Raw genomic sequence first — 27,764 nt, 5'->3', positions numbered from 1 at the left:
ATCATTATGCTCTGATTAAAAATAAATTAAGAAAAGGCTCATAAACCCTGTGAAAAAGAGAATCAATCAATGGCAGTATTCATGCATAGGCAACCAAGTTGGAGTTACTGATCATTTCCAATAAAAATATTGCCTCTTAAGAGGAAATACAGCTGTTCTTTCAAAATTAAATCTTTATTGACCTACTCTTCAAGACTGAACACAGTTAAAGAGACATTTCATGTGTTATCAGATAGATTTCTGAAAAAGAGTTAAGGGACAGCTCAAAGCGGAAAAATGTTAAGTCTATGTGACTTGTTTACTAATGCTGATAGTTAAAAAGTCTGTGATTTCAGAAACACTCTGGAAAAGCAGTTCTGGGAATTCAACTGTGCAAAAGCAATATGGTCCATCATAGAGATAAACTCGGTACATCTGTGTGGCTGAAACATTCGAGCTTGAGAATTAGGTTGTTAAATGCAGGAATGAGGGATTAATTTTATACAAAGGTTTTTTTTTTTCATTTTTCATCTGCCCTCATCTCCATTCCTACATGATTCTCCTTGAAATTAATATACATAAAAACTAGACTTTGTCTTTTGATCATGATCTCTAGTTTATTGACACTAAGTCCTCACGTTGTTTTAGCCCTGGAGGACTTTAGTGATTGGTTTGTAAATGTGGCTTTAGGTAATCTCTTTGCTGTTTACATACAAAATGAAAGATGAGAGGACATTTCTAGTTATTCTCAAATTATCCTATCTGATTCCATGAATTATGAATATTTATCTTATGTCAAATACTTAAAGCAACCGCATACAAATTTGTCAGCAGGCACTCATTAGTAGGAAAGGGAAGCCAGGGACACTCATGATAACTGGTTGTATCTTTGGTCTACTGCCTGCCATGCCTGGCTCTGTTTGACTATGGCCGTCAATGAGGAAGCCACAGTCCTTGCCAAGAGTCTTCTATACAATGTCAATGAAAATGTCAGACTCATGGGGACCAAAACGAACCACTTCCAAGGAGAGAAGCAGAGAAGGTTATTTGCAAAGTTCAAAGGAAGGAAATATTCCTCAGGCAGTTGCCCTGATGATCAATTTGTTCCACAGACACTAGAGATGAGTAGCTTGAGGAACTTTAGGATCAGTAGAAATGCTAAAAATAACTTGATGTGGCACAAGAGTTAGCATAAGAGGCGTCCCATTGGCTTTTAAATCCCAGGATAACTTTTGAAAAACAACCAAGCGCTTCCGCAGCCAGATGGACGAGGCCGTTACAGAGATTCACAACTTCTTCACAAGCATAGAAAAACAGAGACAGTCTTTTCTGTCTATGGAACTGGGCCTCAGCGGCCATTGTAGATGGGGGTGCATCCTTCTCTTTAAGACATCACAGGGAGTAGACACAAGGACATCCATTCCTAGTGGCATTCTCAAATATGTGAAACCTTCCCCAAATCCTATTTATGAAATCCTGAAAGATGCAAGCCACAGGATGCATTTGCTAAAGTCATTCTTTTGTAATGTCATCTACTATTTCCCATTCAATTTGAATAAGACAGAAATTATATTGGCTGATTCTGTTGTTTACTGACACTAATGAACACAGGGAAAATGAGAGTCGTTCCCAGTGACAGGTTGACTGGGCTATAAAGACAAATTCCTTTTGACGTTCTGTTCTTACAGGTATTAGCGCCCAAAGGGCTCTGTGTAATTTTTATTTAGGTTTAAACAACATCTCTGTTGTTGTTTATTATGATTGGCAGTCTTTATGAAAAAGAGTGCCAAGTGCTCTGTTAGATCCACTTGAGAGTTTCTCTGTGCAGATTTGAAAATGTGACAAAGCATTCACTGTATTATAGCTGTAATTCTCCAGCCCTTAAGAAAAATAATTCAGCCAGGAGCCAGTGGCTCATGCCTATAATCCTAGCTACACAGGAGGCTGATATATGAGGGTCATGGTTTGAGGTCAGCCCTAGCAGGAAAGTCTGTGAGACTTTTATCTCCAATTAACCACCAGAAAAACTGGACAAGGTGACAAAGCTCAAAGTGGTAGAGTGCTAGCCTTGCCTTGAAGAGCTCAGGGACAACACCCAGGCCCAGAGTTCAAGCCCCATGACCACTCCCCCCACCCAAAAAAAAGAGGAAGGAAGGAAGGAAGGAAGGAAGGAAGGAAGGAAGGAAGGAAGGAAGGAAGGAAGGAAGGAAGGAAGGAAAGGAATGGAAAGGAATGGAAAGGGAGAGAGAAACTTCAGATTTGTCCAACAATGAAGAGACACTCCTTTGACTAGAAAAGAACAATCTGATGATTCTTTGTGAGTGTTTGGTTCACATTCCCCATTGACCACATTGATATGACCAGTTACTCCATGAATGCATGCAATATGCTCCTGAAAAATCCTTTCTCATTTTAAAAAAATTAATTTTATATATTTATTTTTTGTTTACGTGGTACTAAGGATTCAAACCTAGGGCCTCATGCATGCTAGGCATGCATTCCACCACTAAGCCACATTTCTAGCCCTCATTTTTTTTTCCCTTTAGTATCAATCCTGGGGCTTGAACTCAGGGCCTAAGTAAGGTCCCTGAGTCTTTTTTGCTCAAGGTTAGTACTCTACCACATGAGCCACAACTCTGCTTCTAAGTCTTTAGCAGGAATTGGAGATGAGTCTCACAGACTTCTCTGACCAGGCTGGCTTTGAAACACAATGCTGAGATCTCATCCTCCCTAGTAGCTAGGATTACAGGGGTGAGCCACTGCTAACCCGGCCCTTTGTTTTCGAATGGAGCTTCAAGGACTTAAAAGTAGTCACAGAACATGAGGCCCAAATCAGAATTCTGCTTATCGAAGTTTTTCGGAGAGAAAAAAAAATGCTTTCTTGATTCCTACAAAGCACCTCTGAGTATATTTCACAATGTATTTTGAAAATTAAGACAGGGCTGGGAATATGGTGCTAGAGTGCTTGCCTTGCATACATGAAGCCCTGGGTTTGATTCCTCAGCACCACACATATTGAAAAAGGCAGAAGTGGTGCTGTGGCTCAAGTGGTAGAGTGCTAGTCTTGAGCAGAAAGAAGCCAGGGACAGTGCTCAGCCCCTGAGTTCAAGTCCCAGGACTGGCAGAAAAATGAAAGAAACTTAAGACAATATTTAACCTTGTTCCATAGCACACCCTTATAAACAGACTGTAATATTCCTAACACTGGATTTAAGATTTCCATATTCAGCTCATGAAGAATGGCCCTGGGAGCCTTTTCTTGAATTTTTTACATTCAGAAGGCAGAAAATTTCCAAGATGCAATAGAAAGTGTAAATTCACATTACATATGTCATCACATTTATCCATTCTTTCTTTTCTTAATTTTCTTTTTTGTCATATAGAGAATTGAACCCATGACTAACTGTAACAATTGAATCACGACCAGCCCTTTTGTTTATATCTTTGTCTTTCAGATAGGTTCTCAGTAATTTCGCCATGTCAAGTCTCAAAAAGTTCCCAAGTGTCTGGAATTGTAGGCATATTCCACCATAGTCAGCATGAATAATTTGTCAAGTACATTCTTTATTAAAATGGGGGGGGGCAGGGAACATACAGGTTTTGTGTGTGTGTGTGTGTGTGTGTGTGTGTGTGTGTGTGTTTATGTGTCAAAACTTAGCCAAAGACCGAAGCATGACCCCTGCCTCCACACTGTAGACACATAAAATTGTTCCCTGATTTGTAGCCATGACCAAAATTTATAGAGTCTTTTCGTATTTACAGCTCTGTCTCTTGGACTCTAAATTAGCAATCCACTTGGGAGAGTTGCACAGTTTGCTCTATCTGCTTCAGTTGTTTCCTAGCAGTTAATGTTTATATCCATTGTTTCGGCTCAACTCTAGCATACCCTAAAGTGTTTCTTCTGCCTTGACCGCTTTAAATTCTTCATTCCTTGGGAAACATCTGCTTGGATATTAAACAAGAATGATTTATCTCGTTTCAAAGGTGACTTGAACAACACAGTTTCTGTGTTAGAATGTACAAGGGACCCAACTAGTAAACATGTAGCACATTGTAGAGACAATTCATCACAGCCTTGAATTTATAGTTACATTACTAGTTAGTATACTGCAATTGGGTCAAAAATACACCAAATCACAACTTTAAAAGAGGATTACACTGAACATAAGCCAATATTTTACCCAATGACAGCACTGTAAGAAATGAATTATTCTACTAGCTCCTCAAACTTGGCTTCCTGAACAATAAAATATAGTGTCATCTTATTCAAAATGTTTCTTTTAGCTATAAAGTATTATGATTCTATAATACAAATATCTAATTAAACTCATGATGAATATCTTTGTGTTTTCCTGAGAGACAACTTCGTTTTTACACCATTCTGTGCTCAAAAAGTAGAGATTGAAAGAGTCATAATCACCAAGACTTCATCTACACAAAGTCAAATAGGGTGCTTTATATTTATAACTCCAGCAATGCAGGAAGTATCAAGACGAAGATGCAGTTCCAAATCTTACTGGGGGAAAAAAATCTTATTTGTAAAGAAAAATGAATTGGCTGAAGTTTTATAGGACCTGGGTTCAAACCCGAGTAACACACACACACACACACACACACACACACACACACACACACACACCACTAGCTATATCATATTGGAAATATTTCTTAACCACTGAGTGGCTCAATTTCCAATTTCTCCAAATAATAATTACCTGCTTTATCAGGGTTCTTATTATTTATTTATTGTTGGTATCAGAGTTTGCAACCTCATACTTGTTGGCTTCCATTTAAATTTTACCTCCGATCTAGTTCGTTGCCAGTCTTTTTGGCAATAGAGTCTTATGGACTTTCTACATGAATTAGTCTCAAACTTTGATCTTCTGACATGGTCTTCTAAATAATTGGGAACCACTGGCACCTTACTTCAACAGGCTTTTAGAACAAAAATTTTAAGATACCATGGGTTAAAAAAACAAAACTACAACTATGTTAATGTTCAAGTAATGTGTTTGATATCATAATATTTATTGTCTTGCCTGTTTCCTGGTTATAGCAAGATATGGAATCAAGCACATTGCATAGTGCTTTTATCAAATAACAACCACTGCTCCTCACAGAAACTAAACAATATGTTTTCAGAAAGGAAATTGTAATTAAGCATAAGGAAATACACTAGGAAGAAAAAGTAGTCTAGCTTATGAAAATCACTCACAGTAACCTTGTATCTTTCAACTAAACATGAAAAACTACAAAATTTACTTCCCTGTGGAAAAACATCATTACCATGTACACATTAGTTAGTGTCTGTTACTTCAGTAAAATAGGTTAGTCTGATTATAGAGAGGAATGAGCTTATGCCCAAAGTGACCTAAATGACCTCTTGCAAACCCATACCTTTAAATAACCCACTGTATCTATCAGCACCACCTTGGGCACTAATCCTGCCACCCCTGAACTTTTGGGGACACTTAAGCTGTATCCACAGCATATATCAGCATGTAGTTGCTTCAACAGTCCAGGATATCCAGGGATGAAACTAGTTCATGAAACCCAAGTTATTGTAGTCAAAAGTTTTGATTTACCATACCCGTGTCTCATATATGAATTGCTTTAGAACTAAAAAAATACTTAATTTTTTTGTTCTGATTTTAGTTTGAAGCCAGGGACTTACTACGTCAACATTATAAAAGTAGATGTTGCATGAAAACCATCTTTGAGCCTGTCTCTCATGGTGCACACCTATAATCATATTGACTCAGGAGACTGAGACTTAAAGAATCTTGGGTGGAAGATACCCAGGGAGAAAAACTTTGTGAGCTTTAATCTTCAGTTAACCACCACAAAGCTGAACCAGAGGCCTGGCTCAAGTGGTAGAGTACCAACTATGAGTAAGACATCTGGCTGAAGAATATGTGGTCTTGAACTCAAGGTCTAATACTAGCACACATCACACATCACACACACACACACACACACACACACACACACACACAGAAATCTTTGCAGTTATCTGAGTTCGATAATGTAAAAATAAACTTAATTATGTTATTAAAATTCTTGGAAAAACAAAGAAAAGAAATCGGGATGTTTTCCCCAAAATTATTTTAGGAGAGTTACTCTTACCGAGAAGAATTTTCAAAATCAGCCATCAATTTCTGCTTAAATAATTTTTGAGAGTTCAAATATTAAATAAAGGTGACTTTAATTCTGTTGATTTTTAACTTTTGGGATGGTTGGACTTTCCCAGTGGGGTCCTTTCTAAAGTACCTCTGCTTTATATCCCTCCCAGGGAATGTTAAATCTTCTAGAAATGCATTGCTGAGAGCATATTAAATCACTTAATAAATCATTCCATCTTGCTTATCTTTCTCATGACATATATCTAGCATCAGGAGCCATGGTCTTGGGACCATGTGAAGTTCTAGTGACATTTCCTTTTTAATTATCTACACCAATGGCTACAATTTCTACATTGAGAATAAACTCCCTTTGTTCAAGGATATCTTGTTAAATTTGTGATGTGTTTGTTGATGTAACCAATTTTTCAATAGGTAGAATATCTACTTTTCCAGAAGACTGATTTATTCTGCTCAGAAAAAATAGTTTATCATCTTATTTATTCATTAAACATCTTAATAATTATTTGAGAGCCCCAAATATGTTTAAATTCATCTAACTTATCCCTCCTTTCATTGAGTGGCAGTTATGTTCACTTTCGTGAGCTGAGAGAATTTCTTTTCAATTTAAGTATGTTTTATCTGTCTTAGAAACAAGTACTTGGAATCCTAAAGATTATTTATTCAATATTTATTACCTACCGTGTACCAGTCAGCCATAAGGAAGCACCTTGTGTTATCTTTATAAGGAAAATAGTGATATATCCCTTTATTGAACTCATATTCTAGTAACTAAATAGTTTATAAATAATATGATAGATAAACTGATGATGGATATATGATATATAATAGATAGATAGATGCATAGATTATTGATAGATGGTGATGATAGAGGTAGAGAGATGATAGATAGATAGATAGATAGATAGATAGATAGATAGATAGATAGATAGATAGATGCCATAGAAAAGAAGAGTTCAGAGCAATGGAACTCAGCAGCATATTGGAATGGCTATAGTTTTTCATTGCTTAATAACTGAATAGTGAATAGGAAGAATGCCCTGTGTAGGTGTCTGGGGGGAAGGATAGTCAGATCTGCTCGGCCCTGCTCAAGAAGTATTGAATAGTTTAGTAGTGTTCTTAGGTTGAAATTTGCACATTTTGTGGTCAGGGATCTTAACTGTTTTTCTGGGATGGCTTTCTTACTAAGCACCTTTTTCCTGAATTCCATGTATTATGTAACGTGACCGGGGGGGGGCGGGTCCATGTATTATGTAACATGAACTTTATTCCAGGTTGGCACTGGCCATGTTGCAGCCCTATAGCTTCTTTGACTGTGATTAGTGAGTTTGGCTGCAGTGCATACTACGTTAGCATTGGAGACACCCATGTTTCTTGCAAATCATGCATGAGAGTGGACACTCTGGCAGTTCCAGCATGCATATTATAAATTGTGTGTGTGTGTGTGTGTGTGTGTGTGTGTGTGTGTAGATATGACCACTTCTATCATCAGTGTCAAGACCCTAATTAACACGATTTCCATAGACACGCTCACATTAGCTCTCTTCCTCTCTACAGAGAGGAAGTAGAGAAATATAAAAGTGCTAACATTCTCCATTTAGCTTTTCAACATTCCAATTTTCTTTCTGGGATCAATAAAAACTAGTTTATGAAAATTAACGTAGCTGGTTATATCAAAAGGATCTACTAATGTTTGCCTGTCATTTCTAAATGTTGAGAAATAAGCTACTCTATAGAGAATTCTTGAAGTAAGGAAATTAAACAGATCTTTCTTGTCAATTTTTATTTATTTGAAGTTTATATATATATGCTCACTTATATCTAAAAAGATCTCAACATGTGCTGAAATTCCTAATAACCTGGGATACTTTTGTGTCTCTCACCACAGAAATTTAAAAAAAACAAACACAAAAAACAAAAACCTCAATCACCTTCTGCTCCCAGTTTTCCTTCTCAAGGCCAGATCTTTCTACTTAAAAATTTCTGGATTTTTAAATCTGCAGTCATTTGGTCACAAAAAGCCATCTGGAGTCTTTAGACACAAGCTTCGGCTACAGCATGAATCTGTGAACTCAGCAGATTATCCACCAGAAAACCTTCATTTGAGAATGATGTGCATTTTCTCCATTGGGGTGTATTTAATCTTTAAGCCTTGGGAAGAAGAAAGGTCAGGTCTTGAGGCAAAATATCCTGCAACCACTTCATCCCATCCTGTTGCAAATGCTCGTAACCATTAGGGACATTCTGAAAAATTAGCTATTTTTTAAGAGAGTCTTTAATATTCAATTCTCTAAATGCAGGGAAAAGTTTAGGTTAAAAGTGAAAATTAAAATGTTCACCCTGATGTTCATTGATTTTTAATTTTTTTTCTTCTGAGCTAGTATTGACCTAAGTTGACAGTCTACAAATGCTGACTTAAATTAGGTTAAGCAAGTTGGAAATTATATTTGATGACCTGAATAATTCATTAAAAGGGATAAGCATAAAAGCCTGATTTAGTAGTACAAACACTCTTTTTTATAGAGTAATATAAGACATTGAAACTGGCCACCTACAATATCCACCGTGGATAGATATTTTTAAGTTGGAATGACTAACTTTTGTGCTACTAAATTATGTGTAATACATATCTAACTGATGAACCAAAAGAGAGTAATTTGGCTAAGGAAAAAAAATCATTCTGGACACTAAAAGGCAATTTAACATGCATTTACACTCAGGAAATCTTAGAAAATGAACAGTAATTGTAGAGGTCAAACTTGTAGCTGACTATGCTTATGCTTGTTTTATTGCAAAACTTGACGGCAGTACAATTTCAATCTCAAATCAAACTGAGGTAATGTATCAGCTGTGAACAATCTAAATAGTTATATCAGTTTATATTCGAACTATATGGGGTTTAGGTGATTCTATGCTCCTAACAACTATGTGTAATAAATGAGTAAACTAACATCACACATATAATGCATATATCTGTATCTTTTTATTTTATTCTTTTAAGGGACTATATCCTCCTAGTTTTCCACCATAGTTTAATATACTTTACATTAACTGACCAAGTGAAAATGATGTATAATACACAGGTGGCAAAAAATAAGCGAACATATTTGATTTGGAAAACCAAGAATCTACATGCTATTTTAGCGCGTGTGTTATATCAGTTTTAAGTAATACTTGGATAGTCCTACCAAATAGAAACTATTTCATTTAAAATTGCAGCTATTCATATTTTATTTTATGATAGAGTTCAAATTTTGAATAATACCAAAACGTAGCATCTAACACAATATTTATTAGATGTGCATTTTTGGAACTAATTTTATTTGTTCAATTCCTTTAACAGCACATTATTTTAAAGCTTTGTATAAGGGAAAAGAGGAGAACTGAAAAATGAGAGAAGCATAATGGAACAAAAACACCAAAACCCTTTGTGAAAGTTAGATTTCAGTTGTAAGTAGTTAACAGCTAACAGTGAAATAAAATGAAACAAACTGCACAGAAAACAACAAATGTTGTTAAAGCTCTTCCTCCTTTTACTTCTTTCAAGATAGCATTCTGATAACTTTTATAACAAAGGGGTTTACTTTTCATAGACAGGTTGTAAGATAAAAAGAAGAGCTCTATTTTCCAACTCTTTATTCCTTTTTTCATAAGATAAACATTTCTAAACATACTGTCTTCTCTGTTTCAACATTCTTTTCATTTTTGGTGGTATAGGGATTCAAACTCAGGGCTTAAGCTTTTCTGACAGGTGCTTTTCCTGCTGAGCCAAGCCTTCAGCCATGACTTTCCCTGGTTATTTTCAGAATGAGGTTCTTCTTCCTGCCCAGTGTGTCTCTGAGCCACAGTCTGCCTAATCCTGTAGTTGCTGGATCAGGACTTACATGCCATCACATTCAGGCTCCTCTGTCTGTGCTGGCTGGCCTGGAATCTCAGTCTTCCTGTGGTACCATGTGATGACAGGCATGTGCACCACCGCACCCAGCTAGGGGTTGAGAATGTGTCTTGAAATCTTCTCTACCTGGCTTGGGCCTTCATTCACGATCCCCTGGTCCAAAGCATCACAAGTATCTGGGATGACAGGTGGGAATCACCCATGTGTGGCTTTCTATATCTTAACCTGGAATCGATTGTTCCTCTTTTTAATTAATTATTAACGAAACTACAAAAAACCAAACGATGGCAAGGATTCTATAACAGATTCATGCAGTTGGAAGATGTTTTGAACTTCAGTTTTGTGATGACCTGTTGTTACCTCTGTTGTAATTACCTACAGCATCAACTGATGGACTTCTCAATTCAGGAATATGTGGCAATTTACCTTGGAGGAAGGGTCAGAATTATATATTTATTTCAACGTTATGGACATATTATTCAGCGTTTTACACATCACTTCTTCAAAGCTTAATACTTCAGCTTGTGCTGATTAAAGGTATAAATTTGTTAGCCCATTATCTGGGAGAATATGGCCTAGCCCAAATGAAAAAGCAGTGTTCAATTAGACTTTATACTGATAGAGCTAAAAGTATGAAACACTGCTGAATATGCTGTTGTTGCCTTTAGTTCAAGCAGCAACGATAAAGTCATTCCATCCAAATAGCTAATTAATCAACATATGAGAGGTTCCCAAGTGTTTAATCCTGTGTTTAAAAGTAACCTTACTGGATAAAGATCTTTATTTATATCAAGGTATTCCAAGACGTTGCAAAACCCAAGCTGTCGAATATTATGACAATTCCAGGGAACCATACGGATGGAACAGAGATTAGAAATGAGACCAGGAAACAAGACTACTATGGGGCTCCCCATGGAAAAGACAAAGAAACATTTATGTGGTAGAAATATACACATCTTAAATAGATATTATCACACATTTGGCCCTGATTAGTTTGATGGTAGGATAAAGTATAGCAAAGAGGTTGAAACTGTTGAAGGTATTCCAGACGAGAGTTTCTAGCCTGAAGAACATCAAGTATCACCACCATACAAATGGAATAAGGATAGGACAAGGGAGAGTAAGGAGTAGAAATACACATGACAGAGGGTGGGAATGTGGCCTAGTGGCAAGAGTGTTTGGCTCGTATACATGAAGCCCTGGGTTCGATTCCTAAGCACTACATATATAAAAAAGGCCAGAAGTGGTGCTGTGGCTTAAGTTGGCAGAGTGCTAGCCATGAGCAAAAAAAAGCCAGGGACGGTGCTCAGGTCCTGAGTTCAAGCTCCAGGACTGGCCAAAAACAAAAAAGAAATACACAGGATAAGCCTGCATAAGTGTGCCAGAGAATCTATTAATATCCAAAACATATACAAGTGATTCTTCAGATTAATTTTAATTAAATTAATAGTGCATCCCAAACAAGGACTTATTGCTTTAGCTATTCTTCTTCAGTGCTGTATATAAAAGAATGTACAAACCATGTATCTGAGGCTCAGTCCAACACCCAGTCCCAGAGCTCAGGACCCAGTACTGGAACAGAAGCACAGTAAAAGAATGTGCATAGCCAGGTGCTTGTTTGTGGCTTATGCCTGTAATCCTAGTTACCTAGGCTGTGATCTGAGGATGGCAGTTCAAAGCCAGCCCAAGCAGGAAAGTTCATGAGACTCATCTCCAATTAACCACCAGAAAACTAGAAGTGGTGCTCTGGCTCAAAGTGGTAGAGTGCTGTCCTTGAGTGAAAAAACTCAGACAACATCCAAACCCTGAGCTCAAGCCCCATGACTGACAAAAAATAAAGAATGTATATGAGTTATATTTGTGTCTATGTGTGTTTGCCATTTCTCAAATTTCCCTAGGATATGTTTATAAAATTATGAAAGTCATCTTATGGCTCAGTCTTGATGTACATTTATGCTTATTTTCACACAAAAATTTTCTAGATATATAGCTTCTACGTTGAGTGATGTGTCTTAATAATTTCAACCACACTATTGCTTCATATTTGCATATTTTGATAATTAAATGTTATACTTTTTATCAAAGTCTAGTGCCAGTAGTTTATGTCAATAATCCTAGCTGCTCACAAGGCTGAGATGATCATAGTTTGACGAGCGCAAAAAAAAGTTTACAAGACCCCGTGTCAATAAAAAAGGCTGCGATTGTGCAAACCTGTTATCCCAGCTAGGAAGAAGCATAAATAAGAGGGTTTGGGCCCATGCTCGATCAAACAAAACGATCCTATCACAAAAGTAACTAGAGCAAAATGAGTGAGACTCCTGACTCAACTGTAACTCCTTGAGCTTAAATTCCTCTACTGCCCCCAATCAACTGAAACACTGACCTTTTAAAAGTTTTGTTTAGAGAAAGTATAGCAGTATATTTATTTAGAAAAATGTATATTTATTTGGAGAAAGTATGGCATAATATTCACAAAGAAGTGTCATCCAATGATATGCTTGAGTTTCATTATTTGTCTATAAGAGTCAAGAATATGCATGCATGCACACATACACACACACACACACACACACACACACACACAGACAATACTGAGCTTTGAACCCAAGTCCTTTCACTTCTAAGGCAAATGATCTACTACTACACATTCTCAGAAAAAGAATCTGCCTGCCTAAAAATTTCGTTACACAGTAAAATTCAAATGTTGGCACCATGAGCAAAGCGATATAAGAAAGCAAAAGATTTTTTCTGAAGATTTTTGGAAGTCATACTGCTGCAGTTAATATTAATGTCGTTTGCCTGGCTAATGTTTTGGCCTTAAGAACTGCTTGGTGTGTCTGTTTTCTGAATAGCAGCTGCATTTACAAACATTTAAAGAGTCTCTTATGTGTTGCCATATGTACACAGAAGAAATTTCTGGCTGTGAACTTTAAAAGAAGTAGAAAAAAATGTTTTTTCAATCAACTGCAGAGATCCAGGGAGAATGTCTATACAGGAAAAGTAAACAAAAAAAGTGACTCACTATCTGTTTATATGTACAATTTAAACTTGGGAACTTTTTTTGTACAATAACCAGTACTGGGGTTTGAACCTGGGGCCTGGACTCTGTCTCTTAGTTTTATCGCCTCAAGGTTAAAGCTGTGCCACTTGAGCCACAGGTCTATTTTCAGCTTTTTATCTCATTAATTAGAGATAAGAATCCCATAGACTTTCTTGTTCAGGCTGGCTTTGAACCAGGATCCTCAGATGTTGGCCTCCTGTGCAGCTAGGATTAGAGGAGTGAACCAGTGGTACCCAACATGGAAGCTATTATTCACTGCCAAAGGTGCTATTATGTCTTAGCATACATAAAATATTATTTCCTAAAGCAATTTGTAAAGAAAACATTATAGCTATTTCTAATTCCAATAGGTGGGGCTTAGAATTTTCTAGTGTTTAAATTAAAAGGTTATCAATTGCCATTCAAATGGAGAAAATACTAATTTATGTATTATGGCAAAAGCAGTATGTCCAGATATATATGGAACCGTAGCCATCATCTTCCCCTGATATCTTCACACTTCAGGTCTCCCATGATCACGAACAAACTACATTGATCGTGTTTAAGTGTCTTTCTTCCTAATGGCATCTAGGTATTTGGGTCTCAGTAAATTTATTTACCTATCAAAATAATGGGTGTTTTTCCTTGTGTCTTATAGATGAATTCATTTGTTTTATCTTAAGTTTATTTGATTGAATCTATCTTAAGTTTTAGTCTAGTGGCTCATGATTATTTCAACAATTTTTGTCTTTGAGGAGAACAAAGGAAGAAAATGTAATGACAAAAATAAATCTATTGTTAATGGCAAGAGGTACATGTACTCAGAGGGGAAAAAAAGAATATTTCAACCTGTTCCTTGTCTTTGACAGCCAATAGTCATACATACTATTTCCCCTTGATCTTGACATAGGAAATATAATCTTCATTGTGAGAATTAAACAAGAAAACGCTTTAAAAGTACAACACAACCTAGAATGTAGGAAATACCAAGTAGAGGCTTTTATGTTTAATTTCCCAATCTTTACTTTGTGAATCTCTTACACTCTGATGTTAGTTTGAGTTTAATGAATTTTTTAAAAAGTTTTGTTCTGTTTATTTTGCAACTTAACTCTGATCCCTTTTTACACACACACACACACACACACACACACACACACACACACACTTCCTATTTATTATCTATGGCTTTGATTTACAAATTAAACTCACCAATATAATTCTTTTTTCTGATTTCTTTTTAACCATCCATCCATTCAACTTCAAGTCCCTGACTCAGTGACTCCACAGGAACAAAATTAAACATCTTTAGAATTCAGTGGGACAGTTTAGACACTACACCACAGCAGCATAATCACAAGAAGAAGAAAAAGAAAGTAAACCACTTTATACCTGCAGAAATCCAAAATGTATTCATATTTAGCTTTAGTTAATTTCAGTCAAGAACTCACATATATACACAGAAATCTTTGACTTGTGTAGCTTATTAAAATTTGCTTACTCTTATTAGCCGTTTTTGTGGAAATCACTACTTATGACATGAGTTATTGTACTTTTATCACAGAGCTGTCGGTATTATTGTGAAATTTATCTGGAGCTATAGAACCAGTATGCTGAACACAGTGTCTATATTTTATCCCCATAAACTTTCCATAACACTAACATGCCAAAATCTCATTCCTTTTGGATTTTCCAACTTATTATTCAAAAGAATATATTGAAAAGAGACCAGAGGAAACACCATTTATTTCTCTTCTTTTCTTTACCATGTCCTCCCAAGCACACTGCCAAACTAGAAATTATGAAAGAAGAGAAAAAAGTTCAGGATTGAGAAAGTTTGACATTGACTTTGAAAGACTAGCTCCAGGATGTTAAAATTACCTTCTTCTCTATCAAATTATAAATCAAGAATGTTCAGTAAATGAGTTCTAATTTAAAACTAATTTTCAGTGATGGTGAACAGTTTTCTGGGTTTGAATGGCATTTCTGAGCCTTAACTCTGTCTTTTAGACTCATTCTTGGCCCTTTTGCCATTACAGTTGATTGAAAGCATGTTGACATTTTTTTAACCTTGGAATTAATGCCACCTTTATGCATAAAGCCTGGTTTAGGAACAAGTTGTAAAAATTCCAAATCAGCACGTAGTGTCGAGGTGCATTTCCCTTGGATTTTTGTAGACAACTGCAGCCTAATCTTTGAACTTTTGCTTCTGGAATTGGCAAAATGGGTGCAGCTCTCCTCCCAAACACTGATTGATGGAATCTCTGAAAAATGGGGTTACTAATGGCACTAGAATTTATATAGTGGTTTTATATAGTGGCTTGGGCCTCACTATAATTATTTTAAAACATTAAAAGGTAATGCATCACTACAGACTTGACAGGTCCTGACTCAACTGCGGTCCAGCTTCACGCTGTTTGACAAATGACTGGTCATGCAGACAATATTTCCTTGTTCATACCTTTCCCAGTTTCATTTCAGTGCCAGATCTGTGGTTGGCAAATCCATCAGTAACGTGAAGAAAAGTAATATAAAAGGAAAAGAGAAAAAAATTCTGAGCGCTTCCAAAAAGTGGCATTTGCATATATTTGAGGAATTGTGAAATCCTTCTTATTCAAACTTTACTCATTTTCTCTTCATTGATGAGCAAATAAGTAATTCATATTGTATTAAGATTAGAAATGAATCACCTTAAATGTCAACGAAATCATTTAATAATCAAAAAATAAATAATTCAGGAGATCAGCTTAGTAGCAATAAGGAATAAAAGAGAATAACTTGTAAATTGAATTTATAAATTGCAGCATATCCCTGAGCTAAACTATCTGAGAATGTCCTGAATATTCGGATGATTTTGTTTAGCTAGCTTTTCCCTTTTTTTCAATAGAATTAGCTAACAATCTCAAATATTCTAATTCTGTAATGCTGGACAGGAAAATTCTTTCTGCTATACATCTAATCATATACCAAAGATCTTGGAATTATTATCTTATAAAACAAGTTATTTTTCCAGCAGATCTAGAGCCAAACCAAGAAAAAAAAAAGGTTGAAGCTTTTGGTGTTTCCTCTTTATTATTTTTTCAACAATAAGTGAAACTGAAATTTGCAAGATGAAACAGATACAGGAACTTAAAAATAATGACTGATATTTCCAGAGGTGTATACCTCTTAAATAAGGGTGCAGAGTTTGGGCAAAATATAAACCTACAGAAACAATGTATTTCCCATAATTTCCATAACCATATGAGAAATATTTTCTCAGTCGATGGGTTTTTGGAGTATATTCCTCTACAGTTTTTCAAGTTTGGTTATGTTATCAATATTTGGAAGTCATAGTCATATTTATTAACAATTAGAAGAGTAGTTTTGTATGTTAATAGAGTATGTACATATACAATGTATGTATATATTTGCTGTGTGTGTGTGTGTGTGTGTGTGTGTGTGTGTGTGTGTGTGTGTATTTTGGCAGTACTGTGGTTTGAATTCAGGTCCTCCTGCTCTCTGGGCTTGCTGGATCATTTGATGTCCTATTACTTATGCCAATCCCTGCTTTTTACTGCTTATTTTGGAGATTGAGTCTCAGCCTTTTCTTCACAGGCTGACTTTGAACCATAATCCTCAACATCTCAGACTCCTAAGTAGCTGCACGGCTAAGATTATAGATGTGAGCCACCAGCATCTGGTTGCAAATATATTTCTCGTGTACATAAAAATTACAAGAAATTCACAGACTTATGATGCTTCATGTTAGAGCTGCTTTCATCATTCATTAATACCACAAAAAGATCCTACTCAATGAATTAATGATAAATAGCCTACATTCTACCAAGCTTTCCAACCCTACCACTCAATTTCAGACAGTTAGAAGTCTAGTTGCAACAAATAACATCTTTAAAAATAGGAAGTCTTGTCTCACTAAAGTTTCATAATTTCTAAAAAGAGCAAATGTAATCATTTGAGATGGGTTAACTAATTTCCTTAAAATGTGCACTGTTAGTGAGTGTCCTGGAAGACTGATTTGTCTGACCAATCAGGTCATGTATAACCAGCTACTTTCAACAGGTCAAATGCAGCTTATGCATGCTGGATGTCTGATGGGTTAGACACTCATAGCAATGAATGAGAGCACTGAATGAGAGCAAGGCGTGGAGTTTTTCCATGACACCGGGGCACAGTCAGTGGAGACAGAAAGCTTACCCAGTTTGTGGTAGCAATCACATAATAAACATGACATACACTGCTCACCCATGTCCTTAATGCTGGGTGTACAAGCACTTTTATTTCAATGCAACACCTCTATCAAGATTTTTTCCAACTATTACTGGAGTTACAACTGTGCAAATGTATAAGATACCCCACTTTGAAAATTAGGAACTTAGAATCTATGATTGACTCTCAACAGGCTATTTTTTAAAATTCTCTCACTCATTAGAAACTGGGGATTTTTAAAGGCTGAAGCAGTGAAAATACTGGGAAAGCAAAGCGCTGTCAAGTGTTGCTATTTTGTATGATAAAATTCAATTTAGGTCTCATATGAGACCTCATATGAGGTAAAATGAAGGACACTTCAAAGTTATGTTAAAATCAAATGATGAGGTTTATGTGGTATTGCCAATATCTAATTAATTTGATTATAATTAATTGCTAATTTAGCATTTAAAAATCTGTCCATCAAGAATATTCCATGGTAGTGATTTCAATAAAAATAAACTTAACTGTGTATATTAAACCTAACATCATAAGAATTATAATGATCATCTCCTTCAGTAGAAAGTCCTAGTGTTGAATAACAACTTATTTACTTATTCCAAAGGATAATCATATTGCACAAAATGGTGTATAGTTATCTAGAACATATCAATCTCCATATCACTTTAAAAAGTAAAATTTATTAAGTTCTCTATTCAATTAATATGGTTATTTTAAAAATATAAAAATATTAAAGCACTGGAAAGAACTACTATTTATTTGTAAATGCTTTGAATGTATCAAAGTTGCTATTAAAAGTAAATATTAGCTGAGCACTGGTGGCTCACCCTTGTAATCCTAGCTACTGAGGAGACTGAGATCTGAGGGTCACAGCTAGAAGCTTGTCTGGGCAGGCAAGTCTGTGAGACTTTTATCTCCCCTAAATCACACACACTCACAAAAGTAAAAGCAAATATTAAGTTGGAGAAGTCCTTGTATGCAAATTTAAATAACCATTACAATTATATGACCTAACAGCTTCTCACTTACTTTCCCAATAAACTTATCACCCAATCCATTGACATTCCAGTGACACTCACTAGACACTATGTTGGAAAGCAACTGTACAACTTGGGGATAGGGACAGGAAGGAAAAACTAGTAAAGAGCAAGGGAAGAGGTGACATTAAACAAAAAGAAATGTACTTCTTACCTGACTTATGTACCTTTAACCCTTGTATACATCACCTTTATAATAACATTAAAAATAATATACATTGGCTTCCAAAATAAATTAAAATGTCAATAACTTTAAAGAAAAAATATGAGATAGTATTACAAAATATGTCTAAACTTAGTGTCATTTCTATAAGACCTAAGAAGTTCACATGCTGTATCAAATAACTTTATTTGATTAATTCTATCACAAGAATCAAAGTATTTTAAATGCCACACTTGCAAAGGTACTTAGCAAGGCAGCATATATCGATTTCCCCAAACAGGAAGATACTCTAGGGACCAATGATTTCTATGACTGAGAAAATGTTATGCAGTTATTAAAAATATAATGTACAGGATGCTGACATCTTATGCCTGTATGACTAGCCCCTAGCCTGAGAGATCTCCTATGGGGAAGATTCACCAGCAACTGGATTGTGCATACCCACACACCAGCTTAGTCTTGTCCTTAAGCATGGAGGCTGAAGAAGAAACTGCAGGATGACAAGACTATAACAAAGTTGCTATCAAGACTTTAAGATGTTGCCTTATTTCTGACTGGGATGCTCATTGCCTTTCCTTTCTCCTTTTCACTATTGCATTCATTCAAAGGCTCCAGAGCAGTGGTCTGGAACCCCAGTCTTTAAAATAGCTGTTGTTCTCGGGCTGGGGATATGGCCTAGTGGCAAGAGCCCTTGCCTTCTATACTTGAAGCCCTGGGTTCAATTCCCCAGCACCACATATACTGAAAATGGCCAGAAGTGGCGCTGTGACTCAAGTGGCAGAGTGCTAGCCTTGAGCAAAAAGAAGCCAGGGACAGTGCTCAGGCCCTGAGTCCAAGGCCCAGGACTGGCAAAATAATAATAATAATAATAATAATAATAATAATAATAATAAATAGCTGTTGTTCTGATAGCCTGTGCATTCCCCACGGCCTCTTATTCAGTCCATGTCAATCAATGCCTGTGGTTATTTGAACACTCACAACGTAACCACAGACTGTGGATTTCTGCATTCAACTTCCTAGCTCTATAAATACTTGGGAGAATCCAGAATCCACTTTTGAGGTTCCGTTTGCATAAGGGCTAGCAGGCAGGAAATGTATAGTACAAACTTAACTAGATGGAGTATTTACAACCATGTGATATTATTGTTTCCTTACTTTTATATTTTTTTTGTTTTCCTTAAGTTTGAAGGGATTTGCAATTCAACACCATGTGTGAATGCAATGTGTCTCTTTTTAAATCTATATTTTCCCTGAAGAAATTATTTTTTAAAACTTTACCGGAACAGCATGTAATAAAACAACTACATATATACATATGAATATATATGAAGAAAAGACAAATAAAATTTCAGGAAGTAGATTTCCAGATTTCATGAAATAGAACAAATACAGGGAACTTAAGAACTACTAACTGTTGGGGCCATTCCATTAATAAGATATATAGGAGCATCATAAATATATGTAAATATCATTATTTTCTCCTGTTAGTTTTTTCCCCTTCCTGTTTAAATATTGGATACTGAACACCATGTTGAAATTCACGGCAATTCTTATTGTTGACCTAAGCAGAAGGATTGTTGTGAGCTGTGTTATGCCAAGAGTCTAGACTGGGAAGTTAAGATCTCAATTTTAGGGTGATATTGTCCAAAAAAGGAATGTACTTATTACTTGGCTTAGGAAATAGTAACTCCTCTATACAACACCTTAATAATAACAATGAAAAATCTCAATTTTCTTAAATATTTCCTTTGTGCAGCTATCAAGAAAAACAACACTGTATTGGGTTTCCCTATGAATATTGTGACTATCGATGGCATGCATCACGAATGACAGAAGAATCAACTCCACAAATACTCTTTTAAGTAGATGAAACCAACTCTCGCCAAGGTTAAGGGGAACAAAGTTCCAATTAGCCTTCCCAGCCATAAGCTTGTATTTGTAATTCACATACTTTCTTTAGCTATCATCATGTTCACATAGGGTTATTCTTTTTTCCATTAGTTGTTTTGCTCAGGAAATGTGGATTTTAAAATAAATATCCCTTACCTTTCATCTTTTAAAAGTAGAGTGAATTTTTTCTTTGGCTTTGAAGAAGAAAGTATCTAAAATGCATTACAACTGCTTACATAAAGAAATAGGTTTCAGATATCAGAGGTTAGTCTGTTCTGTGTACCCTGTGTTAGCAAAATAGCTAAAAATAACCAAAGGGTCTGTTTACACTAGATTGAAAAATAGACATATTTAGATACTATATTGAACATGAACTATACAAGTTGTGGGGATGGGAGAGAAAAAACTGGGAGAGAATGAGGGAGGGGTTGACATTGTCCTAAAAGAAATGTACTCTTTACCTAACTTATGTAACTAACCCCTCTGTACATCTATAACAACAATAACAAAATTTTAAAAATAAACATACTGCACAGTGATAACTAGTGGTTGGAGCAAAATTATGCCTGAGATAATATATTTCATTGAATCTTGCTAAGGCACATATTTATGGTGCTGGGGAGGATAGGATCATAGCCCTAATTTATTTGTTGAATGTAAGCCTAATTTATTTGAGAAAGTACATTGGTATAGCCTATTCTGCATGTATTAGGCTGAAGGGGTTGCCAAAACAAAAGACCCTTGGACTTGTCGGCTTAACAAGAGAGATTAACCTCTTCACAAATCAAGAGCCAGGAAACTCAAGATTAAATTTTGAACCATTTCCCTTTGGCAAATAGATAGCTTTCTGTCTCTAAGGCCAGAACCTCTATGCATATGCAATCCTGATGTCTATTCTGCTTTTTTTTTTAATGGAAAGTTTGATCAAGAGAATAACATACTAGGAGTTTTTTTAAGAACATCATATGATAGACTCACTGTTAGAACTTTCCAGAATGCAAATAAGAAAACCATATAAGATGTTCAGTCATACAACTGAAAGACGTTGACTGGGTTTGAGGGTCGGTGGTAGAAGGGAGCTTGGGAAATGCTGAAATGAGGAAGGGTTGGGATATCACTTCAGGGTAAAGATGACAGGAACTGTTACATACAGGCATAGCAAACTTTTCTATTTGTGAAACAGATCTGATTGTGACCTTTTCCAGCAGGCATGCAAACCAGCCATGATATAATCTATAACTAATGAATAATCAAGCCTTTACAACAATGTCTACATATGTAAATATAGTAAGAGAGCACTTAATTCTAAAAAGGTACAGGAAGGAGGGAAATTTATCCTTTAAACATTATATTGAGTATTCATCATACTTCCTTATTTCTAGGTCTGACATATTTCTCATAAGAGAGACTCAAATACACCATGGTAAACTTATAGTGGTCCACACTGATGTTAAATACAAAGGTTTCTTACTCAAAGTTATTTGATAACTGAGTATGAATGATCTGAGATTCTCATGAAGAGCCTGATGATATTCTTTTCATGTTTGCTCTTTTCCCACAGGTGGGGAAGTCCCGTATACAACCCTGGCTACCCGAATGATGATGGGGGCGTGGTGGCTCTTTGCTTTAATAGTCATCTCATCCTACACAGCAAACCTGGCTGCTTTCCTCACCATCACCCGCATTGAAAGCTCCATCCAGTAAGTAGACAAAGATTCCATTAGCCACCCAGCATGAGAAACAATGGCAGTGGCCAAAGCTATCTGAGAATAAGGATATAGTGTCTGATAAGAAATTGACACCGCTGGGTACCCTCAACTCACTCCTACAGTCCTAGCTACTCAGGAGGCTGAGATTTGAGGATTGCAGGTCAAAGCCAGCCCACACAGGAAGGTCTGTGAGACTCTCATCTCCAATTAACTACCAAAAAGCCACACAGAGCCATGGCTCACATGGCAAAGAAGCAGACTTGATTGAGAAAGCTAAGAGGTAAGCATTAAAGGAAGAGTTCCGAAAGAGGGAGAGAGAGGATTTACTACCTCTTCCTGAAAACAGAATTGGTTGAGTGGTTTTGCAAAATGCAATGTTGTGTATAATTAGGATGTTGTTTTCCACACTTTCTTAGAAGCATAGCACATTTCCAGTATTTTAGGCTCTATAAAAAGACGATGTGAAATGGAAGGACCACTGGTCCTACTAAAAACACAATGTCGTTGCCTTAAATCTGTCTCATGGCATGCTGTCAGCATAAATAGCTGAATCTAAGTATATGAATGAGACTGAGAGGAGACAGAGAAAAGGGAGAGGAGCAAGCTAGAGACAGGAGAAAGGGAGAGAGGAAAGCAAAGAGAGAGAGAAGAAAAAGGAGGGCTGTGAACAGAAAGAATCTAGTGTTACAGTCATCACATGCTGCTTGCTTTTCCTTGCATCATGAATGTGGCCATTATTGGTGCTGTTTCTTCATCAACAGTTGCAATGACGGGACATGATTGCTAATGTAGTGTAAAATCTGAAAAAGTTAGCTCAAAAATCTTAAAATGTAGCTTAAAAGGTAACTTAAAATCTAGAAGTTACCAAAGGCGGTGCCTCAGCTCACAAATGCCTTTCCATGAGCTCTTGGAACTCAAAGGCATTTTCAAAGGCACAAGGTTCTTTGCTTGGTTTCAAGAAATCATGCCCTGAGAATCCTTTTTTCATTCAAAAACAAGATAGTTTTAATATTTTTTCTTCTGTTTGTTTGTTTTCCAGTCCAAGGACTTGGACTCAGGGCCTGAGCACTGTCCCTGGCTTCTTTTTGCTCAAGGCTAGCACTCTGCCACTTGAGCCACAGCACCACCTGTAGCCGTATTCTGTATATGTGGTGCTGGGGAATTGAACCCAGGGCTTCATGTATAGGAGGCAAGCACTCTTGCCACTAGGCCATGTTCCCAGGCCCTACTTTTAATCTTTGTAAAGCTGAACATTTCTCATAAAACTTGAAATTCAAAATGAGGACAATTTGATATGTCAAATAGTTTCTTAAAGGTCTGTTTTCTTTAAAAGAAAACATGAAAGTTCTCCTTGCCTTCAAAAATATGTAAATGAAGTCTGGTAGTAGCCATTCAACTATTGTAGAATAACACTAAAAAATAATACCAAGTGTTAATAATCTATAAAAAGAATAGGTTGTTTTCATCAATTTACTTTTAAAAATTGAAGCTCTCCCCAAATTGAACCAGTAATGCTAATTGACAGTCCATTATTTTTTTAGTTTCTCCATTTATGAAAATGATGCGTATGTTTTCCCTCATGGAGAGAAATTTCTATTTCTTTTTTTTAAATTTAATTTATTTATTAATTGAACACAAATTTTTTGACAAGGTGTTGTGCAAAAAGGGTACAGTTACATAGTAGGGCAGTGTGTACATTTCTTGTGATATCTTACGCCCTGTTTTTCTATCCCTTCTCTAGGTCAGGTAGACATATATACAATATACAATGTATCAAGAACATATACAGTAGCCACGTGGCCACGCCCAAGAAAGTTCACCTAGGGCTTTAAATGTAATGTCAATATTAGACAATATGTCGACAGTAGTCTTATATGAACGTACAGACATAGCTTTTGAGCTATTGTATTCCCCTGAGAGGTCAATTTTTGAACTTTATATGTTGAGTAATTGTTTGGTTTTAGTTACATACTGTTGGGTCGCTGCCCCAATCCTGTGGGGAATACTATTTGACAAGCAGTTTTGGTTTCACAGACTTGGTCTATACTGCCTCTGTCTCCCTTTGTTAACAGTCATATATCAGGGAGATCATGCCCCTTTGTTTTCTGTGTTCTAGGCTTGTCTCGCTCAACATTATTTGTTCGAGTTCTGACCATTTCCCTGCGAATAACAATATTTCACCATTCCTAATCGCTATGTAGTATTCCATTGTGTATAAGTACCATATTTTTTGGATCCATTCGTCTGTGGAGGGGCATCTGAGTTGTTTCCATATTTTGGCTATTGTGAATTGTGCCGCAATAAACATGGAAGTACAAATGTCTTTTTGATATCTTGGGGTTTTCTGTTTAGGATAGATGCCTAGGAGTGGTATGTCTGGGTCATAGGGTAGGTCTATATTGAGCTTTTTGAGAAACCTCCATACTGTTCTCCAAAGTGGTTGTACTAATTTGCACTCCCACCAACAATGGAGAAGAGTTCCTCTTTCCCCGCACCCCCTCCAGCATTTGTTGTTGCCTGAGTTCAGAGTATAGGCCATTGTAACTAGGGTGAGGTGGTATCTCAGGGTTGTTTTTATTTGCATTTCCTTTACTACCAGGGATGTTGAGCATTTCCTCATGTGTTTCTTTGCCATTTTTATATCTTCTCTTGTGAAGTCTCTCTTTAGCTCTTTTGCCCATTTCCTAATAGGTTTATTGGGCTTGGAGGGGCTTAGTTTTTTGAGTTCTCTGTAGATGACAGATATCAGGCCTTTGTCTGTTGCTGTACTGGTAAAGATCCTTTTCCATATGGTTGGCTGTATTTCTAGTTTGGTGGCTATGTCTTTAGCTGTGCAGAAACTTTTTAATTTGTAGTAGTCCCATTTGTCAAGTCTTTCCCCTATTTGTTGTGCCCCTGGGACTCTATTCAGGAAGTTCCTTCCTGTGCCTATAAGTTCTAGCGTCTTTCCTACTCTGTCCTTCAGTAGTTTCAAGGATTCAGGTCTGATATTGAGGTCCTTGATCCATTTTGAGTTGATCTTGGTGCATGGTGATAGGCTTGGGTCTACTTTGAGTTTTCTGCATATGGCTGCCCAGTTCTCACAGCACCAGTAGTTGAAGAGGCTATGTTTATTCCATTGTATGTCTTTAGCTCCTTTGTCGAATATCAGCTGGCTGTAAGAGTGCGGTTTTATTTCTGGATCTTCAATTCTAATCCATTGGTCTTCCGATCTGTTTTTATACCAATACCAGGCTGTTTTTGTTATGATGGCCCTGTAGTAGAGCTTGAAGTCTGGTATTGTGATACCTCCTGCACTGCTTTTTTTGCCTAGAATTGCTTTGGCTATTCTAGGTTTTTTGCTGTTCCATATGAATTTATGGATTGGTTTTTCTATTTCAATGAAGAATGTGGCTTGGATTTTGATAGGGATTGCATTGAATTTGTATAACAATTTGGACAATATGGCCATTTTCACTATATTGATTCTGCCTACCCATGAGCATGGAAGGTCTTTCCATCTCCTTGTGTCTTCTTTGATTTCCCTTATTAGATTTTTATAGTTTTCATTAAATAGGTCTGTCACGTCCTTGGTTAAGTTGATCCCTAGGTACTTTATTCTTTTTTGGCTACTGTAAATGGAATTGTTTCCATAATTTCCTTTTCTGTTTGTATATTGCTGGTGTACAGAAAAGCTGCTGACTTTTTTGGATTGATTTTGTATCCTGCTACTTTGCCAAATTGGTTTATTAGGTGTAGGAGTTTGGGTACTGAGTTTTTTGGGTCCTTCAGATATAAGATCATGTCATCTGCGAATAGGGATAACTTGATTTCTTCCTTGCCGATGTGGATCCCTTTGATGTCCTCCTCTTGCCTTATTGCTATGGCTAGGGATTCCAGCACTATATTGAAAAGAAGTGGGGAGAGTGGGAGAATGATTTAAGTTTCTCTCCACTTAATATGATATTAGCAGTTGGTCTGTTGTATATGGCTTTTATTGTTTTGAGGAATGTTCCATCTATTCCTGTTCTCTCCAAAGCTTTTAATAGGTATGGATGTTGTATTTTGTCAAAGGCTTTTTGGGCATCGACTGAGATAACAATGTAATTCTTAATTTTAAATCTGTTTATGTGGTGAATTACGTTGATTGATTTACGGATGTTGAACCATCCTTGTGACTGTGGGAAAAAGCCTACTTGGTCATGATGTATGATTTTCTTGATCAGTTTCTGGATCCTGTTAGCGAATATTATATTAAGGAGCTTTGCGTATGTGTTCATTAGTGATATTGGTCTGTAGTTCTCTTTTTTGTTGGGTCTTTGCCTGGTTTGGGAATGAGTATGATCTTAGCTTCATAGAATGAGTTTGGGATTTCTCCCTCTATTTCTATTTTGCGGAAGAGTTTGAGGAGTATTGGTATTAGCTCATCACTAAAGGTTTTGTAGAATTCGTTGGTGAATCCATCTGGGCCTGGGCTTTTCTTTGTTGGGAAGTTCTTGATTACCTCCTGTATCTCACTGTAAGTTATTGGTTTATTTAGTTGATTTATTTCTTCTTGGTTCAGTTTGGGCAGTTTGTACGTCTCTAAGAATTGATCCATTTCTATAAAATTATTGGGTTTTGCTGAGTAGAGATTTTGGAAATAGCTCCTTATGATTGTTTGAATATCGTGTGTACTTGTAATTTTTCCGGTGGAGTCCTTGATTTTACATATATGAGTCTCTTCTTTTTTTTTGTAAGTCTTGCGAGGGGTTTGTCAATTTTATTTATTTTCTCAAAGAACCAGCTTTATTCTTATTTATTTGTTGAAGGGTCTTTCTATTTTCAATCAGATTTATCTCTTCTTTAATCTTTGTGATCTCTCTCCTCCTAGTCGTTTTAGATTCTGTCATTTCTTGTTTCTCCAGTTGTTTTAGTTTCATTGTGAGGTTATTCACCTGCTCTGCTTCCATTCTTTTAATGTGAGTGCTGAGGGCAATGATCTTGCCCCTCAGTACTGCCTTAGCTGTGTCCCATAGGTTTCTTTGTGATGTGTTTTCATTGTCATTGTGGCTTATGAATTCGTTGATTTTATCTTTAATTTGGTCTGTGGCCCAAGTGTTGGATAGCAGTGTGGGGTTTAGCCTCCAAGAATGTGTATAGACTCTGTGGTATCCTTTGTTATTGAGGGTTACCTTTAACCCACTGTGATTAGATATAATACATGGGATGACGTCAATACTTTTGTATTTGCTGAGGTTCTTTGTGTAGGCTATGACGTGGTCTATTTTGGAATATGATCCATGGGCAGCTGAGAAGAAGGTGTATTGGGTCTCTGTAGGGTGGAAGATTCTTTATAGGTCTGTCAGATCCATTTGGGATATGGTGTTACTTAGGTCCTCAGCTCCCTTGCTGATCCTCTGGGTGTTGGATCTGTCTCTTGGAGAGAGTGGGCTATTAAGGTCACCCACTATGATTGTGTTTGCGTCTATCTTGTTCTGTAATTCTGTGAGAATTTGCTTGACATATGTAGGGCCTCTTTTGTTTGGTGAGTATACATTTATCACCGTGATGTCTTGATTCTGGATTTTTCCTTGTATTAATATGTAGTGTCCTTCTTTGTCTTTTTGAGTTGATTTTAATGAAAAGTCCAGCTTGTCTGAGATCAGGATGGCTACACCTGCCGTTTTGGTAGGTGTGTTTGCTTGGTAGATCTTGCTCCATCCTTTCATTTGGAGCCTGTT

At 36.5% G+C, this 27,764-nt stretch overlaps 1 protein-coding gene across 3 annotated transcripts in view; it reads left to right on the top strand.

Annotated features, from left to right (window-relative positions):
- The window catches only part of Grid2 (glutamate ionotropic receptor delta type subunit 2), a 1,008,435-nt gene that overhangs the window by 761,674 nt on the left and 218,997 nt on the right, over nt 1-27,764 (top strand). For all 3 annotated transcript variants that reach the window (XM_048333648.1, XM_048333649.1, XM_048333647.1), the window contains one exon: nt 21,915-22,053. In XM_048333648.1, the coding sequence (XP_048189605.1) occupies nt 21,915-22,053 (139 nt within the window). The remainder of the gene's footprint in view (nt 1-21,914; nt 22,054-27,764) is intronic.

The sequence above is a fragment of the Perognathus longimembris genome, chromosome 24 (assembly GCF_023159225.1).
Source record: "Perognathus longimembris pacificus isolate PPM17 chromosome 24, ASM2315922v1, whole genome shotgun sequence".
NCBI classification, from domain to species: Eukaryota; Metazoa; Chordata; class Mammalia; order Rodentia; family Heteromyidae; genus Perognathus; species Perognathus longimembris.
The sequence above is the reverse complement of the archived record's forward strand: the minus strand, read 5'-3'. Positions and strand labels throughout refer to the sequence as shown.